Source organism: Cebus imitator, unplaced genomic scaffold, assembly GCF_001604975.1.
Source record: "Cebus imitator isolate Cc_AM_T3 unplaced genomic scaffold, Cebus_imitator-1.0 Scaffold45, whole genome shotgun sequence".
Classification (NCBI taxonomy): Eukaryota; Metazoa; Chordata; class Mammalia; order Primates; family Cebidae; genus Cebus; species Cebus imitator.
This window is the reverse complement of record NW_016107360.1, coordinates 15,080,293-15,102,807: the sequence shown is the minus strand read 5'-3', so window position 1 is coordinate 15,102,807 and position 22,515 is coordinate 15,080,293. Positions and strand designations below refer to the sequence as shown.

General features: G+C 49.1%; 1 protein-coding gene across 9 annotated transcripts in view; it reads right to left on the bottom strand.

Moving 5' to 3' along the window:
• Positions 1-22,515, bottom strand: part of ADCYAP1R1 (ADCYAP receptor type I) — a 56,761-nt gene that overhangs the window by 12,286 nt on the left and 21,960 nt on the right. For 3 of the 9 annotated variants that reach the window (XM_037737948.1, XM_037737946.1, XM_037737950.1), the window contains exons 5-15: positions 20,382-20,489; positions 17,898-17,918; positions 16,781-16,822; positions 14,345-14,454; positions 13,781-13,878; positions 13,177-13,309; positions 12,095-12,248; positions 11,645-11,705; positions 10,969-11,038; positions 6,153-6,244; positions 3,121-3,204 (exon numbers count right to left, since the gene is read on the bottom strand). In XM_037737948.1, coding sequence (XP_037593876.1) covers positions 3,121-3,204; positions 6,153-6,244; positions 10,969-11,038; positions 11,645-11,705; positions 12,095-12,248; positions 13,177-13,309; positions 13,781-13,878; positions 14,345-14,454; positions 16,781-16,822; positions 17,898-17,918; positions 20,382-20,489 — 973 coding nt within the window. The remainder of the gene's footprint in view (positions 1-3,120; positions 3,205-6,152; positions 6,245-10,968; positions 11,039-11,644; positions 11,706-12,094; positions 12,249-13,176; positions 13,310-13,780; positions 13,879-14,344; positions 14,455-16,780; positions 16,823-17,897; positions 17,919-20,381; positions 20,490-22,515) is intronic. The other 6 variants (XM_017527116.2, XM_017527117.2, XM_017527122.2 and 3 more) reach the window with 4 other exon arrangements.

The window sequence follows — 22,515 nt, the reverse complement described above, 5'->3', positions numbered from 1 at the left end:
CCTGGTGCTGGCCAGTGAATTAATCAGATTGGACATGATGCAAATTGAAGACAGATACAGAGACCACACCCTTGGCATTCAGGATCTGCCTTGTGTGATGCCAGCTCCTTAAGAGTAAGCCTGAAGGTACCTGACAAGTGGTGACATGTCATTTTGCTGAGGGCAGAATTTGTGTCACATTTCCAAGATGGGGCAAGCCCAGGCCTCCCTGCATCTGTTCATAATGGGTTTGGGGTTCTCATTCAATAAACAACAGCTACAATTCATATCCCACTGTGAGGTGGGCACTACAGATCCCCTTTTCCAGAACAGAAATGCTGAGGTTTGGTTTGACGCTTTGCTACTCTGACTCTGGTCCCCAGACCAGCAACACCAACACCACCTGAGTGCTTCTTAGAAATGCAGAATCCCAGGTGCCACCTCAGACCTGTGGTCAGAATCTGCATTTTAACAAGATCCCACATGCATGCCAAAGCTTGAGAAGTGCTGTTAGGTGGTATTCATCTGAGAAGGTTCTTCATGATTCCTCAATGAATGTCAAAGGTCTGTTTCATACACATACAAAGAGACAGACTCAAATAAGTATGTTTTTCTCAATCATTAAAAGAGCTTAACTGGGTGTACAGAAATAGCAGCTATTCTATTCTTCAAATTTATTATCTACCTTGCCCAAGCTGAAACGTTGGTTAGTCTCAGGGTGGGCGGAGGGGCTCACGCCCGTAATTCCAGCACGTTGGGAGGCCGAGGTGGGCAGATTGCCTGAGTTCAGGAGTTTGAGACCACCCTGGGCAATGTGGTGAGAACCCCATCTCTACTAAAATACAAAAAATTAGCCAGGAATGGTGACAGGCTCATGTAGACCCAGCTACTTGGGAAGCTAAGGCAGGAGAATTGCCTGAACCCATGGGGCAGAGGTTGCAGGGAGCTGAGATCGCACCACTGCACTTCAGCCTGGGCGACAGAACAAGACTGTCTAAAAACAACAAAAAACCTTGGTTAGGTCAGCCTCTCCTATGGCCAGGGGACCCCTCAACCTGGGGTTGGGTAAACCACAGAAATCGGGGTCCAAGAGACCCCCAACTTCAGCCGTTGCCTCCTACATGTCAAGCTTAAACTCTCACTCCGAATTCTAAAGTTCTCTGCAGCCCTGCTTTCTTTAGCTTCAGATTGTTCCTGTCCCTCTTGGACCCCAGATGTTTCTATGGTAAAGAAAGACTTCTCTGAAAGTATTCTAAAGACCATTTAGTGACAAGTTCACTGGGAAACCCTGTACCTGGTGAAGTTGTGTGGCTCTGCTAGGGGTGGGGGAGGGCAGATCAAGGAGCAGCTTCGGGGGTGGGGGGGACTAGCCCTGGAGGGCTCTTGAAGAAGGTGGGTCTAAGGAAAAGGCTTTCCCCAAACCTTCAGTGGCTCTGCACAAAAGGACTCATGGAGAAGAAAGAGAACAAATCGTGCAGAAAAGCCAAGACAGGGGTGGGAGAAGGAAAGATTTCAGAATCTCTGAAAAGTCAGGACAATTAGGGAAAAGAGAAAATAGGAAGAAGAGATGAGCCTAGACTGGCTGATGGGATAAATTCTGGGCTGGATTCAAGAGAGAATAACAGCTCAGGCAAGGGTGTTGGGTGGGGCTGTCTGGACAGCAGAGCAGCCTAACTGGGAAGCTGGGAGACCCCATCACAGGTGCAGGGTCCACCTCCATGTCTGCAACTCGGGGAGCCTTGGCCTCCCGGACTGGCTCCACCAAGGCTTCACTGTGTTGTCCACAGGAAGGTCACAGCCATTTCCATGTCTCAGCACTCATATCTGTCAGCCAGCGATCCAGCACATGGCGTCTTTGAGGGCCAAACTCCAGAAATGCTTCTATCGCCCTCGTATGCAGGGCTACTTGGGCTATAGCCCTGGGAAAAACCCAGAAGAACACTAGACAGAGACGCCTGCAGGGAGCCCTTTGCAGGAAGCATCCCTGTCATCTTCATGTCTGCAATCCTAGGGATCAGCATGGTCTGGCCACGTGGTGGTCCACAGAACATGGTGGACTGAGCTGAACACACTCCATAGGATCTCTCTTGATGATAAAATGCTGTGCACACCCAGAGCCCTGCCCACTCCCAGAAGTACTCCCTACCACCCTGGCACCCCAGCTAGCAGCACAGCTCACAGATCTGGGGAACTTCCTGCCCACCACCACCCCCTTACCAACCACGAGGACAAGCTACCCCTCCATGCTCCCAGCCAGCCTGGAGTGGTCCCAGCTGGGAAGTCTGGGCACCTGAGCTCAAGGTTTTGCTTGGCAACTGACTGCTGGGTCATCTTAGGTGGTTCCATTTTCCTTCTCTGGGCCTTAGTTTCTCTTTCAGCAACATGAGGGTAATGATTGGCTGCTGCCAGCCCCTAAAGTGAACTTTGAGGATCGGGTGCTCCTCGGCAGGGAAGGAGGTACGTGAAAGTGGAAGATGGAGCCCGTGTGCACTGGAAGGCTCTGGCTGTGGAGGAAGCCTAGACTGAAAGCTGCCTTCCTGCACTTCTGCCTGGCCCCAGCACAGCCACCTTCAGAGATGTGGGCATTCTTCCCAGTGGGGCCAAGGAGACCCCACAGGAGTACAGATGGGTTTTCCCTCCTCCACCTAAGCTGTAGCTTCCAATGCCTATCTTCCAGGGAGGAGACCCCTGGAGTAAAGCCAGTTCACTTCAAGGCAGGGGGTTGAGGCCCTCCCTGAACAGTCAATGTCTACCCTGGAAGCCTCACCTCTCCCCTTTCTGAACCAGTTACCTGCTCACAGAGGTCAACTCCAGTTAGGCCAGACCTGCCTGAGGCTGAGTGCCAACCCCAGCTTAAGGGCTAAGCCCTCACCCCTGTCCCAGACCAAGTCAACCCTGAGCACATGCTGAGCCCTGGCCCAACCCTGATGCCCACTGCCCATGTCCTGTCCCCAGCCACACATCAGCCACACCTGATGCTTCTACCTGGAGCATCAGGTCAGGGAGGATGGGTGGCTCAGTGCCACTGTCCCCCTGCAGAGGCCCCAGATCTCAACAGGTGCTTCTGAGGCTGGGCCAGGAACACCATCTTGATCTATGGAGGACAAACCCTTATCACCTGAACAGCTGGAACCAACCTACAGGAAAGGGAGGGAATGCTGGTCTGAGGGCACAGGCAGGGGGTCCTCTCGGGCTTTCTTGGGGACTCGCGGGTTTAAATTTGTTCTGGAAACAAGAGGAAAAAACCGGAGAGCTGTTGTGGGCAGATCTGAAGGGGCTTCTCGGTCCCACACATAACGCTGGTACCCAAGGTGACTCCGGCACAGCCTTGGAATCTCCCTCTGCCACCAATCCCTGCCCTCTCCACCTCCCCTCCTCCCAGAACAGACACCTCCCAGCTCAAAGCCAGCTCTTCCAAGCACTCTGGGCTGAGGGGGCTTTCACACAGGCTAGAACCAGAGACCTCCTCTTCCAAGAAGCCTAATTTTGTGCACTGGTTTAATGCTCTCTTTCCATCTGTAAATTCCTTGAGGACAGGATGATGGTGTTGTCCAGCTTGGAGTGAAAGACCTGCCTGCACCATAGCCACGGCTGCCTCCTACCTCCTGGCTTCATGTCACTTCACTGATAACTAGTTCCCTCAGCTGCAAAATGGTGATTCTATTTAACAGTGGCTTACTTATTCCACCAGATTCACTGGATGTTTGCGAGTGTTAAATGTGCATGGATGTGGTCATGAGCGTTTCCAAGTGCTCTACAGTTCTCAGCAGCATGGTCAATTGGATTACTACTCATATTGGCTGACAGGGTCTCCTTGACCCTGGAAGCACTTAAACGTACTGCTGGACTTAATGGGATCAAGCTGATCCCCTCTCCTGTGTGGGAACTCCCACTTGGCTCACAGAATTCATCCACATGAGATTTTAATCATGGATGCTCAAGACTAGCGGAGGTTTGGCTTTCTCTTTTTAAAAAAAAAAAAAAAAAAAAAAAAGGATTTGCTGAGATTGCAAAAAGATATTTTTTTTAATGCCAGAAGCAAACCAACTAGCTGGTTCTTTTAAATGTCCCAGGTTAATACAGTACTTACTTGTATAAACCATGTGCTAATTGCAAGTTCTTCTGTATGCATTAGGAAGACCTAATAAGATGAAAGCTCCTGGTCTGTGGGAAACCTGAAACCTTAGCTCACACTTCTTTCCCACCAGACCCTAGGGGTTCTTGTTGCCCAAAGCAGAACGTCTGAGCTGGCAAAGTGTGTTCAGCCTTCAGTATGATATCCTATTTAGTAGGGAAAGCTGAGAGGACCCCCAAGAGAAGACATTGGGGGTCCTCATTAGAACAAATCCTACCAGGAAGGGGAGGAAATCAAGACCACTAGAGCTCAAATGAAAGATGAGGTTGACTTAGCTCCCTGCCAGCTTCAAATATGGGAGACAACTGTTAGTGTGTGCCCCAATCCACACCCAAGCAGGAGAAACTGAGGCCAGACAAAAGGGCAGTGTCCAACACTAGACAGAAGGCAAGGGGAGCAGCGGAGCCCTATTTTGTAAATCCTTGAGATGAAGGCAGCAGTGATTTCTTTAGGGCAGGTTATATAGTAGCAGAGGGCTGGCCCCCCACCTCACAGTGCAGGGCCTCTAAGACTATGACTTACATTGATAAATAATTTACTGCTATATAATGTGTGTGTCTGTGTGTGTGTGTGTGTGTGTGTGTGTGTGTGTGTACACAAGAATTGAGACAGGGCTGAGAGAGAAGTGGGAAGCTTGTAAAACATGAAGAAAAGAAAAACAGTAAATGGACAGCAAAAAAAAAACTTACTGTCTAATCATTGTATAGGCAGAGAAAACTTGGCTGAATATCCCAGGCCCTGTGCTAGTCCTCCACCCCTGAGGAAGGGCTTCCACACGGGGAGGTACCCAGGCTGAACAGACTGACAGACCAAGAGCAAGCTCCTCCTCCCTGAGGAAGCCCCCAGGATCCTTAGGGAAGGATTTGGGATGTGGTCTCAGCAGTTCCTGCCTCTCCCTCTTGGAGAATGGCTGAGAAAAGGGGTCCTGGGGAGGCCTGTACTGGGATCTCTCACTGTCCCACTTGTCATCTACTGGGCCGCCATCAAGGTTGTGACCCCAGGTTGGGGTCTCTGATGAAGGCAGGACCATGCACCCAGTGAAGATACCTCAGCTCCTCCTCACCCACTTTCTTCCAAAGGAGCAGAGGAAGCCACACATAGGGCTTTTGCCTTACCAACAGATGGACCCCAGGGACTGCCCTCAGAACCAGAGTGTGCCCATCCACCCCTCCAGCAAACCACAGGGGGCCACCAACCTTCCTCCCCAGCATCAGAATGTCCCCATACCCCACACAACCAGCTGGTCATGTTCCCATTCACAAGGCCAGAGGTGGGAGGTGGAAGGTGCTCTGATTTCAGATATGAGACAGGACAGAGAGAGAAGTGGGGAAGGGCAGGCAAAGATAGGCTGTTAGGGACATGACTCCAGAAATACTTCTTGGAAATCAAATGGCCATGGAAGTGGAGAAAGCCCTATACTCTATGGTAAGAGGCTGCCCTCTAACCCAATAATCCCCAACCAATCAGATGCTCCTCGGGAAGGAAGGAAGGAGTTGAAGGAACAGAACCAGATGCCAGAGGCAGAGCTGCCCCTAGGGCCAGTGGAGGAAAGTACCCCACTTCCAACACCCAGATCAGTGAGAATGTGTCCATCCGACTTGCTAGTGGAAACTAGGCAACTTCCACAGTCTGGACTGGGGGTGAGAATATCAGGCAACAGTGTATTCAATGGTATTCATGAGCTTCCCACAGAAATAGGAACCCCAAAGGAAACTCAACTTCTAACCAACCAAGATCCCTAACTCCCCTAGGAAATCTGGTGTTTTCCATCTTGACTTTCCTAGTCAGTATCTGTCAGGCTCTGTCTCCCTCGTTCTCCGTCTCTCTCGGCCCATCCATATGACGGCCATGCAGCTGAGGAGCTCCTGGGTTGGCTGAAGGCTGGAAGGGCAACTATATTAAAGCCTACTTAATCAGATGATCTGGAAATGCCAATGCTAGGCCACCTTATCAGCAAAGCCGCCTTCTGCCTGTGACCTGAATGCAGGGCCCGTGTGGCTGTCAGAAATAGCTGCGGCATCCACACAATGGTACTTACAAGTAGATGCTGGACTCATTGCCTCCCATGTCTGGAGACTGAAGTTTCTGCACAAGGATAACGATGATGCCAATAAAAAGCACAAAGTTAACCTGAGGAGCAAAAAAAAAAGATGGACATGATTCTGGGCAAAGACTTTATATACCTCTGCCTCAGCATAGGCTATTATTCCCCCACCTAGTCCAGATCCCATCTACACTTCTAGTCCAAGATGGCAGCATAACAACTCGCATTTATCTCCCCAGCCTCCCATAGTATCATTGAAATGATGGAAGAGATAGAAGAAAAAGAACTTCATAGGAGTACAGGAAATAGGAAAGGACATCATGAGTAAGCCAGAAAAGTAAGCTATTTCTGAAAGAGAAAGTAAGATCAGGGTGATGGGAAAACTACAGCCCAAAAGAGAGAAAGCAAGGCTAAGTGAGTTTTTCTCTAGAAAAATTCCAAGTTCAGAGTCATGGAAGATGGGGAACCAGAATGGACATCCATAAGCAATGCTAATTAAAGGACTACCTGGGAATGGAAATAGCAGCTTTGCCTTCAGATAGACCGGGGACAAAAGCTTCCTAAACAAAGTAGGAAGCTATGTGAACAGTGACAAAGAAGAAGAGGAGCAAAGAAATAGAAACAAGGCACCATGACAGGACTTAACAATTCAATATCATTGGGGCATAGCCAAAGCAGCCCTTGGAGGAAAAAAAAATGAGCCAAAAATGAACTGATTCGAAAACAAACACTGAAAAACACTTAAGCATTCAAATCAAAAGCTAGGGAAAGATTACCACAAAAGTAACATAATTTTTTATCACTTAAAATTTCTTATATAAGAAAGAAATAAGAAAAAGTAGGAGAACTGATCAACAAAAATAAAGTTTTAGTTGTGCTTTTACCTTGTTTTACAGATCAATTGAATGACAAAACATGTTCCATGAGGGCAGGGTTCTGTCAGTCTTGTTCTCTGCTACATGTTCAGCTTAATCAGTGACTGAACTTAACAGAAATAAGCAAAGGGGAAAGGATTCCCTATTTCAGTAAATGATGCTGGGATCGGGGTTTCACCATATACAGAAGAGTGAAACTGGGCCCCTTCCTTACACCATATTCAAGATTTAAAGATGAATTAAAGATTTAAATGTAAGCCCTCAAACTATAAAACGTCCTAGAAGGAAACCTAGAAACCACCGTTCTGGACATAGGCCTTGGGAAAGAATTTATTGCTATCTCCTAAAAAGCAATTACAACAAAACCAAAAATTGACAAGTGGGACCTAATTAAACTTCAGAGCAAAAGAAACTGTCAACAGAGTAAACGGACAACTAACAGAATGGGAGAAGATATTTGCAAACTATTCATCCAACAAAGGTCTAATAGCCAGCATCTATAAGGAACTCAATTCAACAAGCAAAAAATAATCCCATTAAAAAGTAGGCAAAAGATATAAACAGATACTTCTCAAATAAGTACAAGCAGCTAACAAACATATGAAAAAATACTCCACATCAGTAACTATTAGAGAAATGAAAATCAAAACTGCAATGAGATACCATCTCACACCAGTCAGAATGGCTGTCACTAAAAAGTGAAAAGACAGCAGATGCTGGGGAGGCGGCAGAGAAAAGGGAACAGTTAAACACTGTGGGTAAGAATGTAAATTAATTCTGCCACCATGAAAAGCAGTTTGAAGATTTCTCAAAGAGCTTAAAACGGAACCACCATTAGACCCAATAATCCCATTACCGAGTATATGCCCAAAGGAAAATATATCATTCTACAAAACAGATCCATGAATTTGGATGTTCATCACAGCACTATTCACAATAGCAAAGACATGGAATCCACCTAGGTGCCCATCAACAGTGGATTGAATAAAGAATGTCACACATACACACCATGGAATACTACACAGTCATAAAAAGAATGTAACCACATCCTTTGCAGCAACATGGATGCAGCTGGAGGCCATTATCCTAAGTGAATTAACACAAACAGAAAACCAAATACTACCTGTTCTTAGAAGTGAGAGCTAAACTTTGGGTACTCATGGACATAAAGATGGCAACAATGGATACTGGGAATGACTAGACAGGAAGGATGGGGGCAAGGGTTGAAAAACTATTTGGTACTATGATTACTACCTGGGTGATGGGATCAATTGTACCCAAATACCTCAGCATCATGTGATATACCCATGTAGCAAACCTGCACATGTATTCCCCAGATCTAAAATAGAAGTTGGAAATATTTTAAAACAAAGGAAAAAAAGCAATGTCTGGTACTTAGCAAATACTGCTAACTGTATGTTAGTCAATGAAAAAGGAGAAAATGTAATTAGACAAATTTAGGAATGAGAAAGAGCAAGACAATAGATATACACAGTATTTTAAATGATGAGAGAAAACTAAACAAAATGGGAAAATAAAAATTAACAAAACTAAGATACAGAAAATCTAAGTAGAGCAATAACCTCAGAAGAAATTTAAAAGTAGTTTAAGATGTATGCATTAAAAGGTACCAGGCTCAGATAATTTTATAGACCAGTTCCAGAATAACATTAAGATGTCATTTACATACTGCTTAACTGTTTCAAGGCAAATAAGCAAACCTTCTGGATTACCTATGAGGCTAACAAAATTTTGCTACAAAAACAAAATGAGAGAAAATACACAGGCACGTACAACCCATGTACCTAAGAACTTTATGAAGAACAATGCTAAAAACTTAAAATATTAACAAAATTTAGCAACATAGTAAAAGAATAGGCAGATCATGTTAATAAAGGTTTTATTCCAGAAATGCACCTCCAAAAATCTAATATTTTTTTACAATAACAGATGAAAACAGTAAGCTTCCATTATCCCCCATAAGACCAGCAAGTAGAACTCAGCAACAGAAACATCAACAAAGACATGGGAAATTGGCACTCTTGTAGCTTGCTCATAAAGAGCAATCTGATCTGCATAAACATGTTAAATGACATACCCTTTGTCCCAAAAATTCCACTCTTGAGATTTAGTCTAAAGACATATTCACATATGTTCAAGATATGAATAAATGTATTCATCGTAGCACTGTCTATAATGAAGGAAAACTGAAATACTATAAATGTCCATCACTAAATAAACGATTACTTGAATAAATGTCTCCAAAACACATTTGATACAATTAAACACCCATTCTTGATTATTAAAACAAAAAAGAAGCCAAGAAGAAAAACTTTCCCAATTCGATGAAGGGTAACCGCCAAAACTAGAGCAAACACCATCCCTACGAAAAACAAGAGCTAGAAGATGTAAACACGGGAATGAAAGAGCATAAACTATTTTCATTTGAAGATTATATAATTTTCTACCTAGAAATTTCATGAAAATCAACTGAAAAGAAAGTTCAGAAACATAAGCAAAGACACAATACATAAAAATCAATAGCTTTCCCTTACAGCAGCAATAGCCCATTAGAAAATACAATGAAAGAATGATTCCTAGACCCACTTAAAGCCCAAACTGGAAAACCCCTTAGAGGGAAACATAACAAGAACAAGGAAGAAAACTAAAAAACTTAACCAAAATGACTCCATAAGAAAAGACTGAATACATGGAGAATCATGCCATATTCTTGGAGAGGATGACTCAATCTTTTAAGAAAATAAATTCTCTTCCAAATTAGTCTGTGATTGCAATGCAATTCCTATACAGATCTTCTCTAGACTTTCTGGTGCAACTTGACAAGGATATTAAAAAGTACACCAGAAAGAGTAAACGTGAAAGGAAAATTTGAAGAAAACAAAAGAATAACAAAGGGAAAATCTGCATACCAGAGCATGCTACAAGGTTACAGTAACTAGCATAATGGTGCATCTGCCACGGGAATGGACAAATAGATTAGTACGTCTGGAACCAAAGACCAGTATGTTGAGGGCTTATAATAAAATGACATTTCAACATAATGGAGAAAGGATTCAATAAAAAGGATTGAGAGGGTAGAATGTCCATCCACTGAAAAAATTAGATAAAATTGAATATCATTTCAGACCAGACAAAACAATAAAATTTCAGCCGGATTAAAGATGCACATGTAATAGTCCACAAAAAGTGGACAAGAATAATCTTTTTATATCTTGGTTGGAAAAGGCCTCCATCAACCAGAAATAAGGCTTGGAATTCATTAAGAGAAATCTTGACCATTTGTCTCTACAAATGCTATGCAGAAATGGAAATATACTTACATATACAACAAAGAAAGTGTTAACTGTCCTTTCAACTGTAACTAAGAAAATCTGATGGAAAACTGAACAAGATAAATAGGAATATTCACAAGAAAAACAAATTGTCAATGTTTGGAAACACGCTCAGTCACACTCGCAAGACGGAGAAATGTACACCAAAATGATGACCCAGCATTATCCTCCTTAAGCCTGTGCAAAAATTAAATGATTGGTATTATAAGTATAGATAATGAAACGGGGAAACGAGCCACTCTTCCTGAGGAGGCATAAATTGTTAAAAGGTTTTTGCAAAGCAATTTGGGATCTGAAACTTTAAATGTCTACCCCTTTTGACCCAGCAATTCCACTTCTAAGGATTTATTCTAAAGAAATATTTCCACATGCTCAAAATTATGCACAAAACTATTTCTATTTTTTGTAATGAGGAAAATGGAACAACATAAATCTCTAATGCTAAGAAAATAGCTAGTTTGTACATCCCTGTTACAGACTGTAATGACAGAAGGAAACTAGGTTGTGTGTTCATGTCTCTTCTTGTGCCCTGCTCCCCAGGACCCCGTCTCTTCCCTGCCTCTTTATCCCAAGGACACTCACCATGATAGAGCCAACCACAGGACCTTTGATCACCCACCACAGAGCTGTGCTGTCATTCATGTCCCAGCAGCTGAAAACAGAGAGAAACGAGATCGCATCCGTGAGTCAGTGATGTGGATGCCCGAAGGACACTGCTCCACCTAGCTGGGAGCCCAACACCTTCAGCCCTGTAGTTCTCTGAGGGGCTGGCTGGAAGAAGAGCTCTCCAGTGGGCTTCAGACTCCAGCCTGGTCCTGGCTCTGAAAATCTCTTCCTTCTGAGCCTCTGTCTTGCCCTCTACTTTTGGGCATGAAGCCCAAAAGTCAGGATCACCAATGAGCTCCTGGGAAAGGACCATTTTTCCCCCGTGAGACCTACAGCTCATATGGTGTAACCTCCCCCTTAACATGCTTCCTCCCCTCCCTAAAAGGAAAGCAGACACTCAGAGCTGAGTGCAGAAGTAAAAAGGGCTCAGAAACCTAGCACATTCTCTTGCTGGGTTTCTGGCTGAGATGCAGCTGGATCGGTTACCTGCATGGAGCCAGGGCTCAGGTGGTGCCCAGTGCTGGACTTTAGTCTGGGCCTGGCATTGAATGGTTTCTTCGGGGCAGTTCATGTGAAGTCAGGGCAGCCACTGAGAACCCATCTGTAAGAATCTACTCTGTGCTATGGCCCTGACTCTCAAGCATGTACTAACCCTGTGTCATCAAAGTAGAGTCTCAGTGTAGCCCACACCGTCACGCACACAGTCGGGGTCCCTGAGAGAACAGAAAAGAGGTCCATGACAACAGAAAAACCAACATGTCCAATGTCCGCCTCAGACCAGGGGCTCCCGGGGGCTATCGCTCCCCCATGAGACTTGGAATTCCTGGGAATTCTAACTGTCCCTCACACCCAGGCCTCCTGAGAGTTGATATCTTCCTTGAACCAAGGGCTCTCTTGTTTCTCTGAGGACTCCTGGGCATAACTCCTCCCTCAGATAGTGGGCTTTCTACAGGCAAGAAGAACAAGAATAAGTCCAAGAAAGAGCCCAGGCCATTAGCCTTGGGCAGGGCAGCCCTCCTCACCTGACACTTCCTGAAGGCGGAACCAAGGACACACGTGGCCGTGAGGCCTGAGCCTGTCCAAGCCATAGCCAGGAACCTACCCCAGCCAATAATGGTGTACCAGTAGAAGTATCTCCTTTCAGGGAAGAAGGTCTCCACCAGCAGGGTGAAGAGGTACAGGCCCTCGATGAACAACCAGAAGTAGTTGGACACGACACAGTAGTGGAAGAAAACCATGACAGCCTTACATTCCACCTGCAGGAAGAAGCGTCAGGGCGAGGGATGTGAGACCAGTAGGAGCGGGAGCAGGGAAGAATCCTAGAGCCCACTGGCTCTGGCATGCTCAGGCTCAAGTAGCCCAAGGATCTAAGAGTGAGCATTCCTGGATCAGAGCTGAAACTGCGGCATCCCAAGATTCTGAGTCAAAGCTGCCCATGGAGGCAAAACTGCACACACAAGACGAAGACGGATGGCAGACACAGGCCTCCCTGCTGCCAGCGCACTCCCCTTCACTTTCCTGCCCCTTCCCTATCTCCCTCAGCGGAGGGGAGGAGGGAGAGAAGCAGCCCAGAGGACCCTGCAGGAGGCTCCTTAGTATAATGAGGATTTGGACACCTTTCAAGCAGGGAGATCTCTATTCCTGGCCTCCAGAAATCTCTACTCATGGAGGCCCCCACACATGTCCCCCTGGTCAAGGCCTGGACTTTACGCTGTTCTTCCTAACCTACCTCCTCAAAGCCCAGCTTCTCCTCATGTCACCTCCTCTAGAGGTATGAGACCTGGGAAGGTGTCTGGAAAGACCCCTGGCCAATGAGCACCTGGGCTCCATCCCAGGCTAAATGACCAAGGGTGGGTAAGCCCTCTCTCAGCCTGAGTTTCCACCTCAGTCACGTGGGACTTGGTGTTCCCACCTGACCTTCCTCCACTGCTTTACCAAATACAACACTCAAGCCAAGGGACAGGAAGCATTTTGGCTGGAAGTGATGATGTACATTGGCTCATTGGCTACTAGTTTATGTGATTCCTGAGTTTTCACATAAACCAAGGGTGGTGGGACAATGCCTTCACCTACAGGAACACACTTGACCTGCAGGGTGTCAGGCAGGGAATGTGCATCCGGAGAACCAGGGAAATGGTGTGGGGCCTTCCTGGCAGAGCCCCCTGGCCTGCTTGGCTCACTCACGGTAGAGACGAAGCAGTGGTTGCTGTCCTGCTCTGCATACAGAATCCAGTCTTTGATGAAGACGGAGATCGCTCTCAGCATGAACGACACAAACAGGTTCATGTGGATGAAGTTGCGTGTACAATGCAGCTTCCTACAGGAGTGGGCCAGGGAGAAAGAGGCCTTGGACCCCACAGCATCTCACGCCCTCCATGTGGGCATCCGCGGTGGGCCGACTCCATGGCTTTATCTCAGGTTTCCCACCCAGACCACCCTCCTTCCTGCCACCTCTCTAAATCCTCACTGACTCCCAGGCCCCTATAATCCAGCTCCACCACCCCACATGGCCAGACTTCTCCCTCCTGTGGCTTCTGTCTATCTAGACTAGGAAAACAAAAGCAAGGAATGCAGATCTTCTGCCCTGGCTCTGCCTGGCTGCGTAGCCCTGGACATGTCAGTTATTCTCTCTGGGGTGAAGTTTCCCATCTGTTACCCTTGGGGTGGGGGAAATGCCTTCCAAGGGGCCTCTTAGGGCTGATATCAAGTGGGTAGGGGAGAGCTGGACCAAGGCCTCTGAGGCCCTGGCCAGCTCTGGTGCTTGCTTGAATGCTGCTGGGGGTCTCACCGGAATCGACACAGGATGACCATGGCAGTGGTAAGGGTGACGAGGGACGTGCTATAGCCAACCGTGTAGAGGGCCTTTACCGACAGGTAGTAATAATCCTGGACAGGGTACAGGACATACAGGGCTTCATGTGAGACCTGTCCCCAGCCAGCCCCCCTCAGGCCTGCACCCAGTCTCCCAGACCAGGGCCTGCCCACCTCCAGGCCTAGCTCCTCCTCCCTCTCTTCTGCTGATCTCATCTCCACCACCTCTCACCCCCCGGCCAAGTCTCTTACTCCCTTTTGCACAGTGTCAGCATTCTGCAGATGCTCAATAGATGCTGTTGAAGGCAAGAGCGCTGTCCAATCGGAACAGACAGCAGCCTTGGCCTGCACAAAGGTCCAGGAAGACCCCTGCTGGGCCTGGCATTAACCCAGCATCCTGGAAGAGTAGCCAGGATGGGAAGCACAGCCAGCATCTCAGCTGCTTCTCAGCCCCAGCAGGTGCTGATGAATGCCACCTACTGACCTGAGTTTGCTCAGCCCTGCCCTCACCGCCTCTGGGGAGCAAGGTGCAGACACTCACTTGGTCCCCAGTCTCAGATTCATATTCATCAAACCCACAGGCATCAAAGTAATGAGGGAAAGGTTCCGACCAGCCATCCTCTGTGCAGTTCCGGCTCACCACTCCCATGTCTGCAGTAAAAAAACGCAGCAAGGCCCTGAAATTCATCTGCGAAAATTATGTGTTCAATGGGAATTCCTGGAAACCCCTATAACCAACTGGGAAGCACGGGGAAAGGAGGTTTTAGAAATCAGCGATTGCTAATCGGAGGGTTGGAGAGACAAGGAGCAGGGTCATTTCAACCAAAGATGGGGAGACTGCACCAGCTGAATCCAGCAGCCCTGCATCCCTCCTCGCTGGAACATTTCCAAATGCTCATCAGGGATGGGCCTGAGTCCTCCCCTGGGCTCTGGATCAGCACTTCTCAAATGTCAGTGTGCAGAACCACCTGGGAGACTGATCACAAATGCAGATTCCAGACCTGCCCCCAAAGATTCTCCATCAGGAGATCTGGTCGCTTTGAGGAATCCCCTCTGGTGACTGTAGGGTATGGGTGATATCCTTGGCACACCTTGGGAACACATCTTGATGTGATGCTTTCCCTCGGAGCCCTAAGCTCTAAGCCTCACAGCAGCTGCGACATCCTACAAGGGGACACAGGGCTTACTTCATTAACAAGGTCCAGACCTCCACTAACCTAGGGCTGGATCTTACGAAGATATATATTTGGGGTTTCTTTTAAAATTTTGCCTTTAAGCATTTGGGGGACTGTCTCCTGTCACTAATGTACTTTAGTTTTCTTTTGATTGACTTTAAGGCCATTCATAGGGACACTTGAGGGGCTGGGTTCAGTCATGGCCATCAAATGAGTCATTTGCTGGCTGCACAGTAGAGTCCAGGCTGGGTTTTGCCCTGCGTGGGGCTGTTAGCCTTTCATGATTGCTTTTTCATTTTCCCCTCACCCGATGGTTTATAATGGTGGGTGGGTGATGTCGAGGGTGGGATGGGGATAAGCAAGCAGCCCCCTTTTCCTCCAGCCCAGCACCTGAGTGTGGCCCCAGCCTGACACTGGGAGTGTACTTGGTCTATCAGGACCACATACGGTTGGTTCTTCCCTTCACAGCATTCAAAGACCAGGACGTTACACAAAACAAGAGATACCTGCAGAAAAGGGGTTCCAGTACCCATATTGCTGGACAGGTCACCTCCAGGGAACTCGGGAAGGAGGCAAAGGGGGCAACAGGTCAGCCTTTGTGGGAGGCAGAGGCCAGGAGAGGAGATCCTTCCGCTTTTCCAATCTGCGTCCCTCACTTGTTGCATTAGAAGATCTAAGGCCAGTTCTCTTTAGCCAAGAAAGTCAGAAATGAACTTTCTGGGATGTGGGTAACTCTGCCAGAAAGGAGAGTTCTGCCCACAACAGGGAGCCTGGGCTCCAGCCCTTCTCCAACTCTGAGTTCTATGGCACAGGCTAAGGAGGAAGCTGGCAGGCCCAGGGGGAGCAAAGGAGCTCGCTTCTGTCCCACAGCTGATGCCAAACTGTCCCTCCTTCCAGCAAATCTGTTTCAGGCAACCTCCTTTTAAGTCCCTCTGAACACTTCTTTCAGAAAGTCTGAATGTCCCAGGGAAATCACCGCCGTGGCCAAGCTCCTTCCCCTCCCTGGGCCTCATTTCCTCTCCGCTTTGCTCACATCAGAGTGGTGGGAAGAGGAAAGGGAAGCTGCTTTGAAACACAATATTTTTTGAAAAAGTGTTCTAGAGGGAAAAGCCGTTTCCTTTCTTTTATTTCCTTTTTTTCCTTTTTATAACAGTGTGGGCTCAGAGAAGTATAAACCCTTTTGTTCAGAGCTGTTCCATGAATTCGCCACTGCATTGTTCTAACAGAAATCTCCGGAAGATGGAGTGCTCTTGAGATTGTCAAAACCCCTGGGTGATTGTACCTGCTTGACTAGCCTGATCTGCCCCAGAGACTGCACAGGAACATAGAACTTTCGGGCAGCGTTTCCCAAAGGGCTGACCTACCCAATCAGCCCAGCAGCATCGCCTGGGACGCTGGCGAGACAAGCACATTCTCAGGCCCCAGCCCAGGTGGAATAAATTAGAGACTGCCAGGAACTTGCATTTTAACAGCACACGAGGTAACTGACACACAGCTAAAGCTTGAGAGCCGCTGTTCTACATGTTGGAGTTCAGAAACAGTCAAGACTGACACAATCCAGGAGTTCTTGAAGTCCACAAGGGGACCCTAAGACATCTGTGGCTCCCCTGAAATTCTATGCAGTTTTCTGTCTGAGTTTTTCTGGGAAGATAATCTGTACCTTTATCAGAGAAAGTCACTGGCCAAAGATAACCCAGCCACAGAGGGGCAGAGCCCAGCCTGGTATGGGGCTCTCAAAGCTGGCATGTCGGCAGTGCCCTCCCTCCAGCCAGTCCATGGTTGACCCCCGCCTAACCCCTTACCTGAGAGTTCTAAGGAGTTACTGTCACCAAAATCAGACTCTCCTGCAAAATACAGACATAGGCGGGTATCAAAATGCCTGGCTTACAGTTAGCTACTGTTTGCTGTCCACCCTGGAAGGCTCAGGCTACCCCTGTTCTACAGGAAGGAGGGGGAAGGGGTCCTGGCCAAGAGGCAACATCACACAGCAGCCGCACACCTTTCTCACACGCCACCTTCTAACACCAGTCTCACTTGCTTTGCATTTCTGTGATGTTCAGGATGGTCCAGGACTCAGTCTCCACAACAGGAAATGGCAATGGGCATTGCCAGGAGGATGGGAGGGCCTCCAGAATGGAGAGGAATGGGAGAAAATGAAAAGGGATGGTTGGGCCTTTTCAAGAAAAGGGCGAAACACAGCAATGAGGGCGCACGGCTTGGGGTTTCCTTTTTGGTTTTCAGCCCTCCACCTCAGCCTCCAAAACTGCTCTTCATCAAAGGGAATCCAGAAGACTTCATCTTCAGACAATTTCTCTTCTCTCTCTACTCTTCATTCCCATTTCCACCCTTTTCTCATGCCAAACCCCTGCTAGCAATGAGACCCCATTTCCACCCCCACCCCCACTTCTCAAAACTCCTTTCCCAAGGTCCAGCTGACATGCCACCTCTGCCTGGAAGCCTCTCCTGACTCCACTATTCTGCCTGCATGCTGCATCATTCACTCTTCTGTTCTCTTGCTCACTGTGCATTCTGGCTTCTTAGGTGTCAGAGATATCACCATCTGCATGGACTGAGGCACATGTTCAGGTCCGTACGTATGCACATGCATGCACCTACACTTATGTGTCAGCTTGTTTCTTAGCCCCTCCATTGGTGAGTCCCATCCTCCCAAACAAGCCTGTGAGGGCCCCGAGGTCCCACCTGTGTCTTGCATCTTCCTGTACCCTCCACCTCCAGAATGGCCAAGGTGGGGGAGAAGGGGAGGGAGGAAGGAGGAAAGAGCCTGATCCCCAATGAGCCTCTTACTCCACCCCCACCCCCGCCCCAATCCCGGCAGCCAGATCCTGGGATCTCCTGAGGCTGGGCTCCTGCTGGATGGACAGAGAGACAGTGGTCTGTCCTCACCAAGTTTCCTCTTACCAATGGTTTCGGTCTCCCAGACTGAAACAGAGAGAGAGAGAGAGAGAGAAAGAGAGAGGTCAGAAGTAAGCAGTGGGGCTGAAGTCAGGGGGTGCTCTCATCGGGCCCTGCTGAACACTTCCTCCTCCTTCCCACCCCCAAACATTAAAAAGGGGCTCTGGGGAACCCAGAAGGTATGAGGACTATAAGCTGAGAATATTGGAGACCTCCAGAAAAGAAATGGGCAGAGGCATTTGAGAGGAGGAAGGAGATGAGTGCTCCCGCATCTCCAGTCTCCAATATCCTACACAGCCACAGTCATCACAACAGGCTACCTGGGAACTGAGAAGAAACAGGAATTCCATTCTCTCCCTGCCAAGTATTCAAGGCAGGTCTCACCAATCAAGCTTTGTGAAGAAAGGTGCTAAAAGGCCCTGCCATAATGAACCATTAAGAATCAGGTGTGAATAACACCTTCATTGTGCCACTTCCAGAGGAAGGGGGGAGTGTGGAGGAAAGTGTATCTTAGGAAAATCTTATTTTACTGTTGATTCATTTTGCCTTTTGATGAGGAGGAGGAGTCTGGCATGGAATCTGACCCAGAGTAGATGTTCAATAAACTTTAAAGGAATGATGGAATGAAAGGAATACATGAACGGAGGAAGTGATTAAGCTGGCTCTACAGGAATGAATTGGGAATCAGGCTGAATCACTTGCTGGCTGCCACCACGCCTCGCAGCCCTCCGGTCCTACTGTGTCTCTCACTCCAGTGCCTGTATCCTCTTTCAGAATTCACTGTGGCCTGCTCCGGTCACACCCAGTCCCCAAGCCTTCAGGTGGGAGAGTTCCATGCCCCCCTCCTAGGCCGACAGGTGGTCTGGAGGTGGAGGTATGCTGCAGAGTGCAGTGCATCTTAGACAAACCTTGGGGTGGGAGCCAGAGACGAGGGGCCTGGGACCCCAACACACACCACTATTTTCTCTGCTACCTCCTGCAAGCCCCTCCACCTCCAGGGCAGAGTCAGTTATTGGAATTTGAGGTTTGAGAGCAAATTTGCCTTTTTCCTCTCAGAGAGGTCAGGGGACTGCCGCAGGCAGGACTCGGTGCCAGAGTAGAGCCTGGAAACTCGCCCCTTCTAGAAGGACATCAGCCTAGGTCTCAGGCTGGAAAAGGAGAACGCTAAGGCCAGGTCCATGACCACACAAAACTTGGACCCCTCTGATCCCCTCAGCCCCCGCCCATAGCTTGATGGCCAGGATGTGGCTCAGTAAGTCACCTGCCTGAAGCTAACCCCGCCAGCTCTCCCTGCCCAGCCCCAACTCAGTGCCTTCAGCTGGCCACCCTGCCTCCTGTGACACAGGGAAGAGGCAGAAGGCCTGTGGGAAGGCTCACAGGTCCCAGCTGAAAGGCAGGAACCCTCCTGGAAGAGCCCATGGGACCCATATGGAAAGGAGCCATCTGCAGCCATCCCTTCCCCTCAGATGCCCCCTGCAATGGAGATAGGGCTACTGGGGCTTCTGCCTGTGGGTAGAGCATCTCCTTCTCTCCCTTATCCTCACCCTACATGCCACTTGGGCACAGAGCTTGGCCACTCTGCCCAACTCACAGGCTCCTCTATGATTCTGGGGCCACTGGATACCTCCATAGCACTTTAGGGGCCCCCAAGATCTCAAACACAGACATGCCCCAAACTCAGATCTTCAGGACACTGCACCCTCCCAGCCTTCCCTCTCAGGGAAGTGCCATCGCACATGCATGCCTCCAAGCTCATGTCCATTGTTACTGACAGCACTGTGGCACTGTTTCCCATGTGTGGCACCCTCTCCCCTGGCAGCCCGAGGCCAGACCCCTCCCCATCTAAGTCCGAGTAACTGCATGAGGGCATCGAGGGCCCAGAAAATGCTCTGTTGAGCAAACGTGTGTGCCCGCCCCACCAGGCCCTGTGCCAGCGTCTAAGTGGCTCTGAATGTGGACGTGGGTGTCTTGTGTCCAGCTGCCTTCCCCACGCGTCTCATTCTGCCTGAGGGGGATGTCTACAGCATCTCTCTCCATGCCTCCCGCTGGGCCGCTGAGGATCGATCTGTTACTGTGGGAGGATGGTGACAATCCCAGCTAACATTTACTACTGCACATTCAAAACGCACCAAGTCCTGTGCTAAGTGGCATCCACGGCATCACTTCACGTTACCCTCACAAAGGCACCCTGGGAGGGGACCACTGGGCCACATTCCCCAGCTGACAGGGGCCCGGGCTAGAGGATGAGTGACAGCTGGGATGGATCCCACACCTGAGGAGACAGCCTTGCTCTTACCCACAATGATGGTCCCCACATGTACCTGTGTCCCCATGTATGCATGTCTGGTTTCATCCCCCATACCGCATGTGAGCTCGGGAGCAGGGACTCTGCCCACAGGGTGGCCTCCCTGTCCTTGGTGCTTGCCTGGGGCCAAGTTTGGGGAGCGGTCTAGACCAGTGTGACCTAAAGAGCCTCTGGGTTAAACCCACCTTGGTCTGGGTTGAAGATTCGGAAGAGTTCAGGGCAGCTGACCAGGACCATCTCACCCACATGGGCGGGCTTCCAACACGTGATGTTATCCCACATCCCGGGACAGCCTGTGGAGAAGACAGCCATGGTGAGAGGGGCCAGACACACACACATCACACACACCACATTCTCACATCACACACATCTCACACCACACACACCTCCCTTACCTGTTTTTACACCACCCCACAGCCCCACAACCTCGAAAGATTGTGGGGAGGGGAGACACACCAGGCCAGGCTGGATCCCTAGGAATGAGATGCTGAGATGCAGGCGTCTCTGCAGCAGCCTCTCCCACATCCCTCACCCAAGCCCCTCCTCAGCAACCCCCGAGGGGTCCCACTTCAGATCCACCCCTCAGCAAGGCCCCCTATCTGCCTTAGGGGGAGGGGCAGGAACAGGCTGGCCTAAGACTGCCGCTCCACTACTTCCACCTACCCGCAGGCAAGCCCAGCAGGGGACACAAATTCATCACCTGGAGAAGAGGGGAAAGCCAGCCAGGCAGAAGCTTGCACGCACCAGGCTAGAATTGTGAAAGGACCCAGAACCAGAAAAGGTGGAGGCAGGGACTGCTGCAGAGGCCTTGGCAGCATCTCCAGGCTGACAGAGAGGAAGGGACAAGCCTATTGAGAGATGCTTAGGAATCCCCTAGATTTGGTCCTCATTGGACATGAGCAGTGAGGAAGAGGAAACTGTCAAGCTTGATGACCAGATTTTCGGGTCTGGGGGCCCAGCGGCTCCCCTGACCCCTCTCCTCCTGTGCCTGCCTCTTTCCAGCCCTACCAGCCTCTGTAGAGCTCCCTGCACTGCCTGCCGCCACCTCTTCCTGCTCCATCCCTACTTCTCTGGCTCTGTCCTCCCACAATGCTGGAACACCTCTCACCAAGGTCACCAGTGACCTCTTTGCTGCCAAATCCAAAGTATAATTTCAGCCCTGACTGGGTCCAACCCTGCAGCCCCAACTGAATGCAGGTGCTGGTAGCTGCCCTGCCTTTGGCTGCCCACTCTGCTAACCTCAGCACTCACCCTGCTCATGAGTATAACAGAATTGCATGTGGACAACTCCCAGTCCTCTGTCCTGTCCACCCCATGAGGGTAGAGCTCACAGCTGGTTTCCTGCTCGATACCCCCACCTTGAAGGACCAAAGATGGTTCAAACACAGCAGTCCAAGACTCAATGCAGCATCTCCTGCCCAAACCTGATTGCCTGTTCCAGCCCCAGCTGGAAACCTGGGAGTCACCCCACTTCATCTCCTTCACCTTGGTGCTCCTGGTCAAGCCCTTCGTGGTTTCACCTTGAAACCTTATGCAATCCTTGCCTCACACTCTATCCCTTCACCCTACCCGGTGAAGGGATTAGGATCCCTCACTGAGACCACAGGTACACAAACCCCATAGAGCTACAACCACAAGCTTTTCAAAATGAGTATCTGGCCATGTCACAAGACCTCACCAACTATCCCACGCTTTCCAGGATTTTGGTATCCTCAATCCTTAATATGGTACTCATGGCCCTGCCACTCGTTTTTCCTTCCGGCCTATGGGTAGTGGTTGAGGCCATGGGATGAGACAGCTCACTGTGAGAAGGGATGTACAGTGAGAAGAGCATGGAGGAGGGAACCCTGCTATGGGTTCCGTATGGAGACGGAGCATGGAGACCCCGTATTTATGGAGCAGGCAGAGGAAATGCATGTAGTGATGCAAGCAGGAGAGAGCGGCAAAGGTGTGGTGGGAGGCAGGGGTGTGGAGTGCCAGGCAGCAGAGGAGACTTGCAGGAAAGGGGCCTCCATCTGTTAGGGGATTATAAAGAAAGGCTATGAAGGCTTCTGTGCCATATCAGGGACAGCAGGTGACCGACAGTGCCCACCTCATAGGGCTGCTGTGAGGATTAATGAGTTCACATGTGCAAAGCTCTCAGAACAGAGCCAGGCTCATTCAATGCCTGTTCACGGCTGTCAGAATCATTAATTTCATTATCCCAATTAGGTGTCTCTGGGAACCATTCCCCCGAGAGGCCTCCATAGGCAGGGAGGTGAAGCAGGGACCTGCAAGGTGAGATGGCCTGGGGAAGGGCTGCTGATAGGTCCCAGAGGA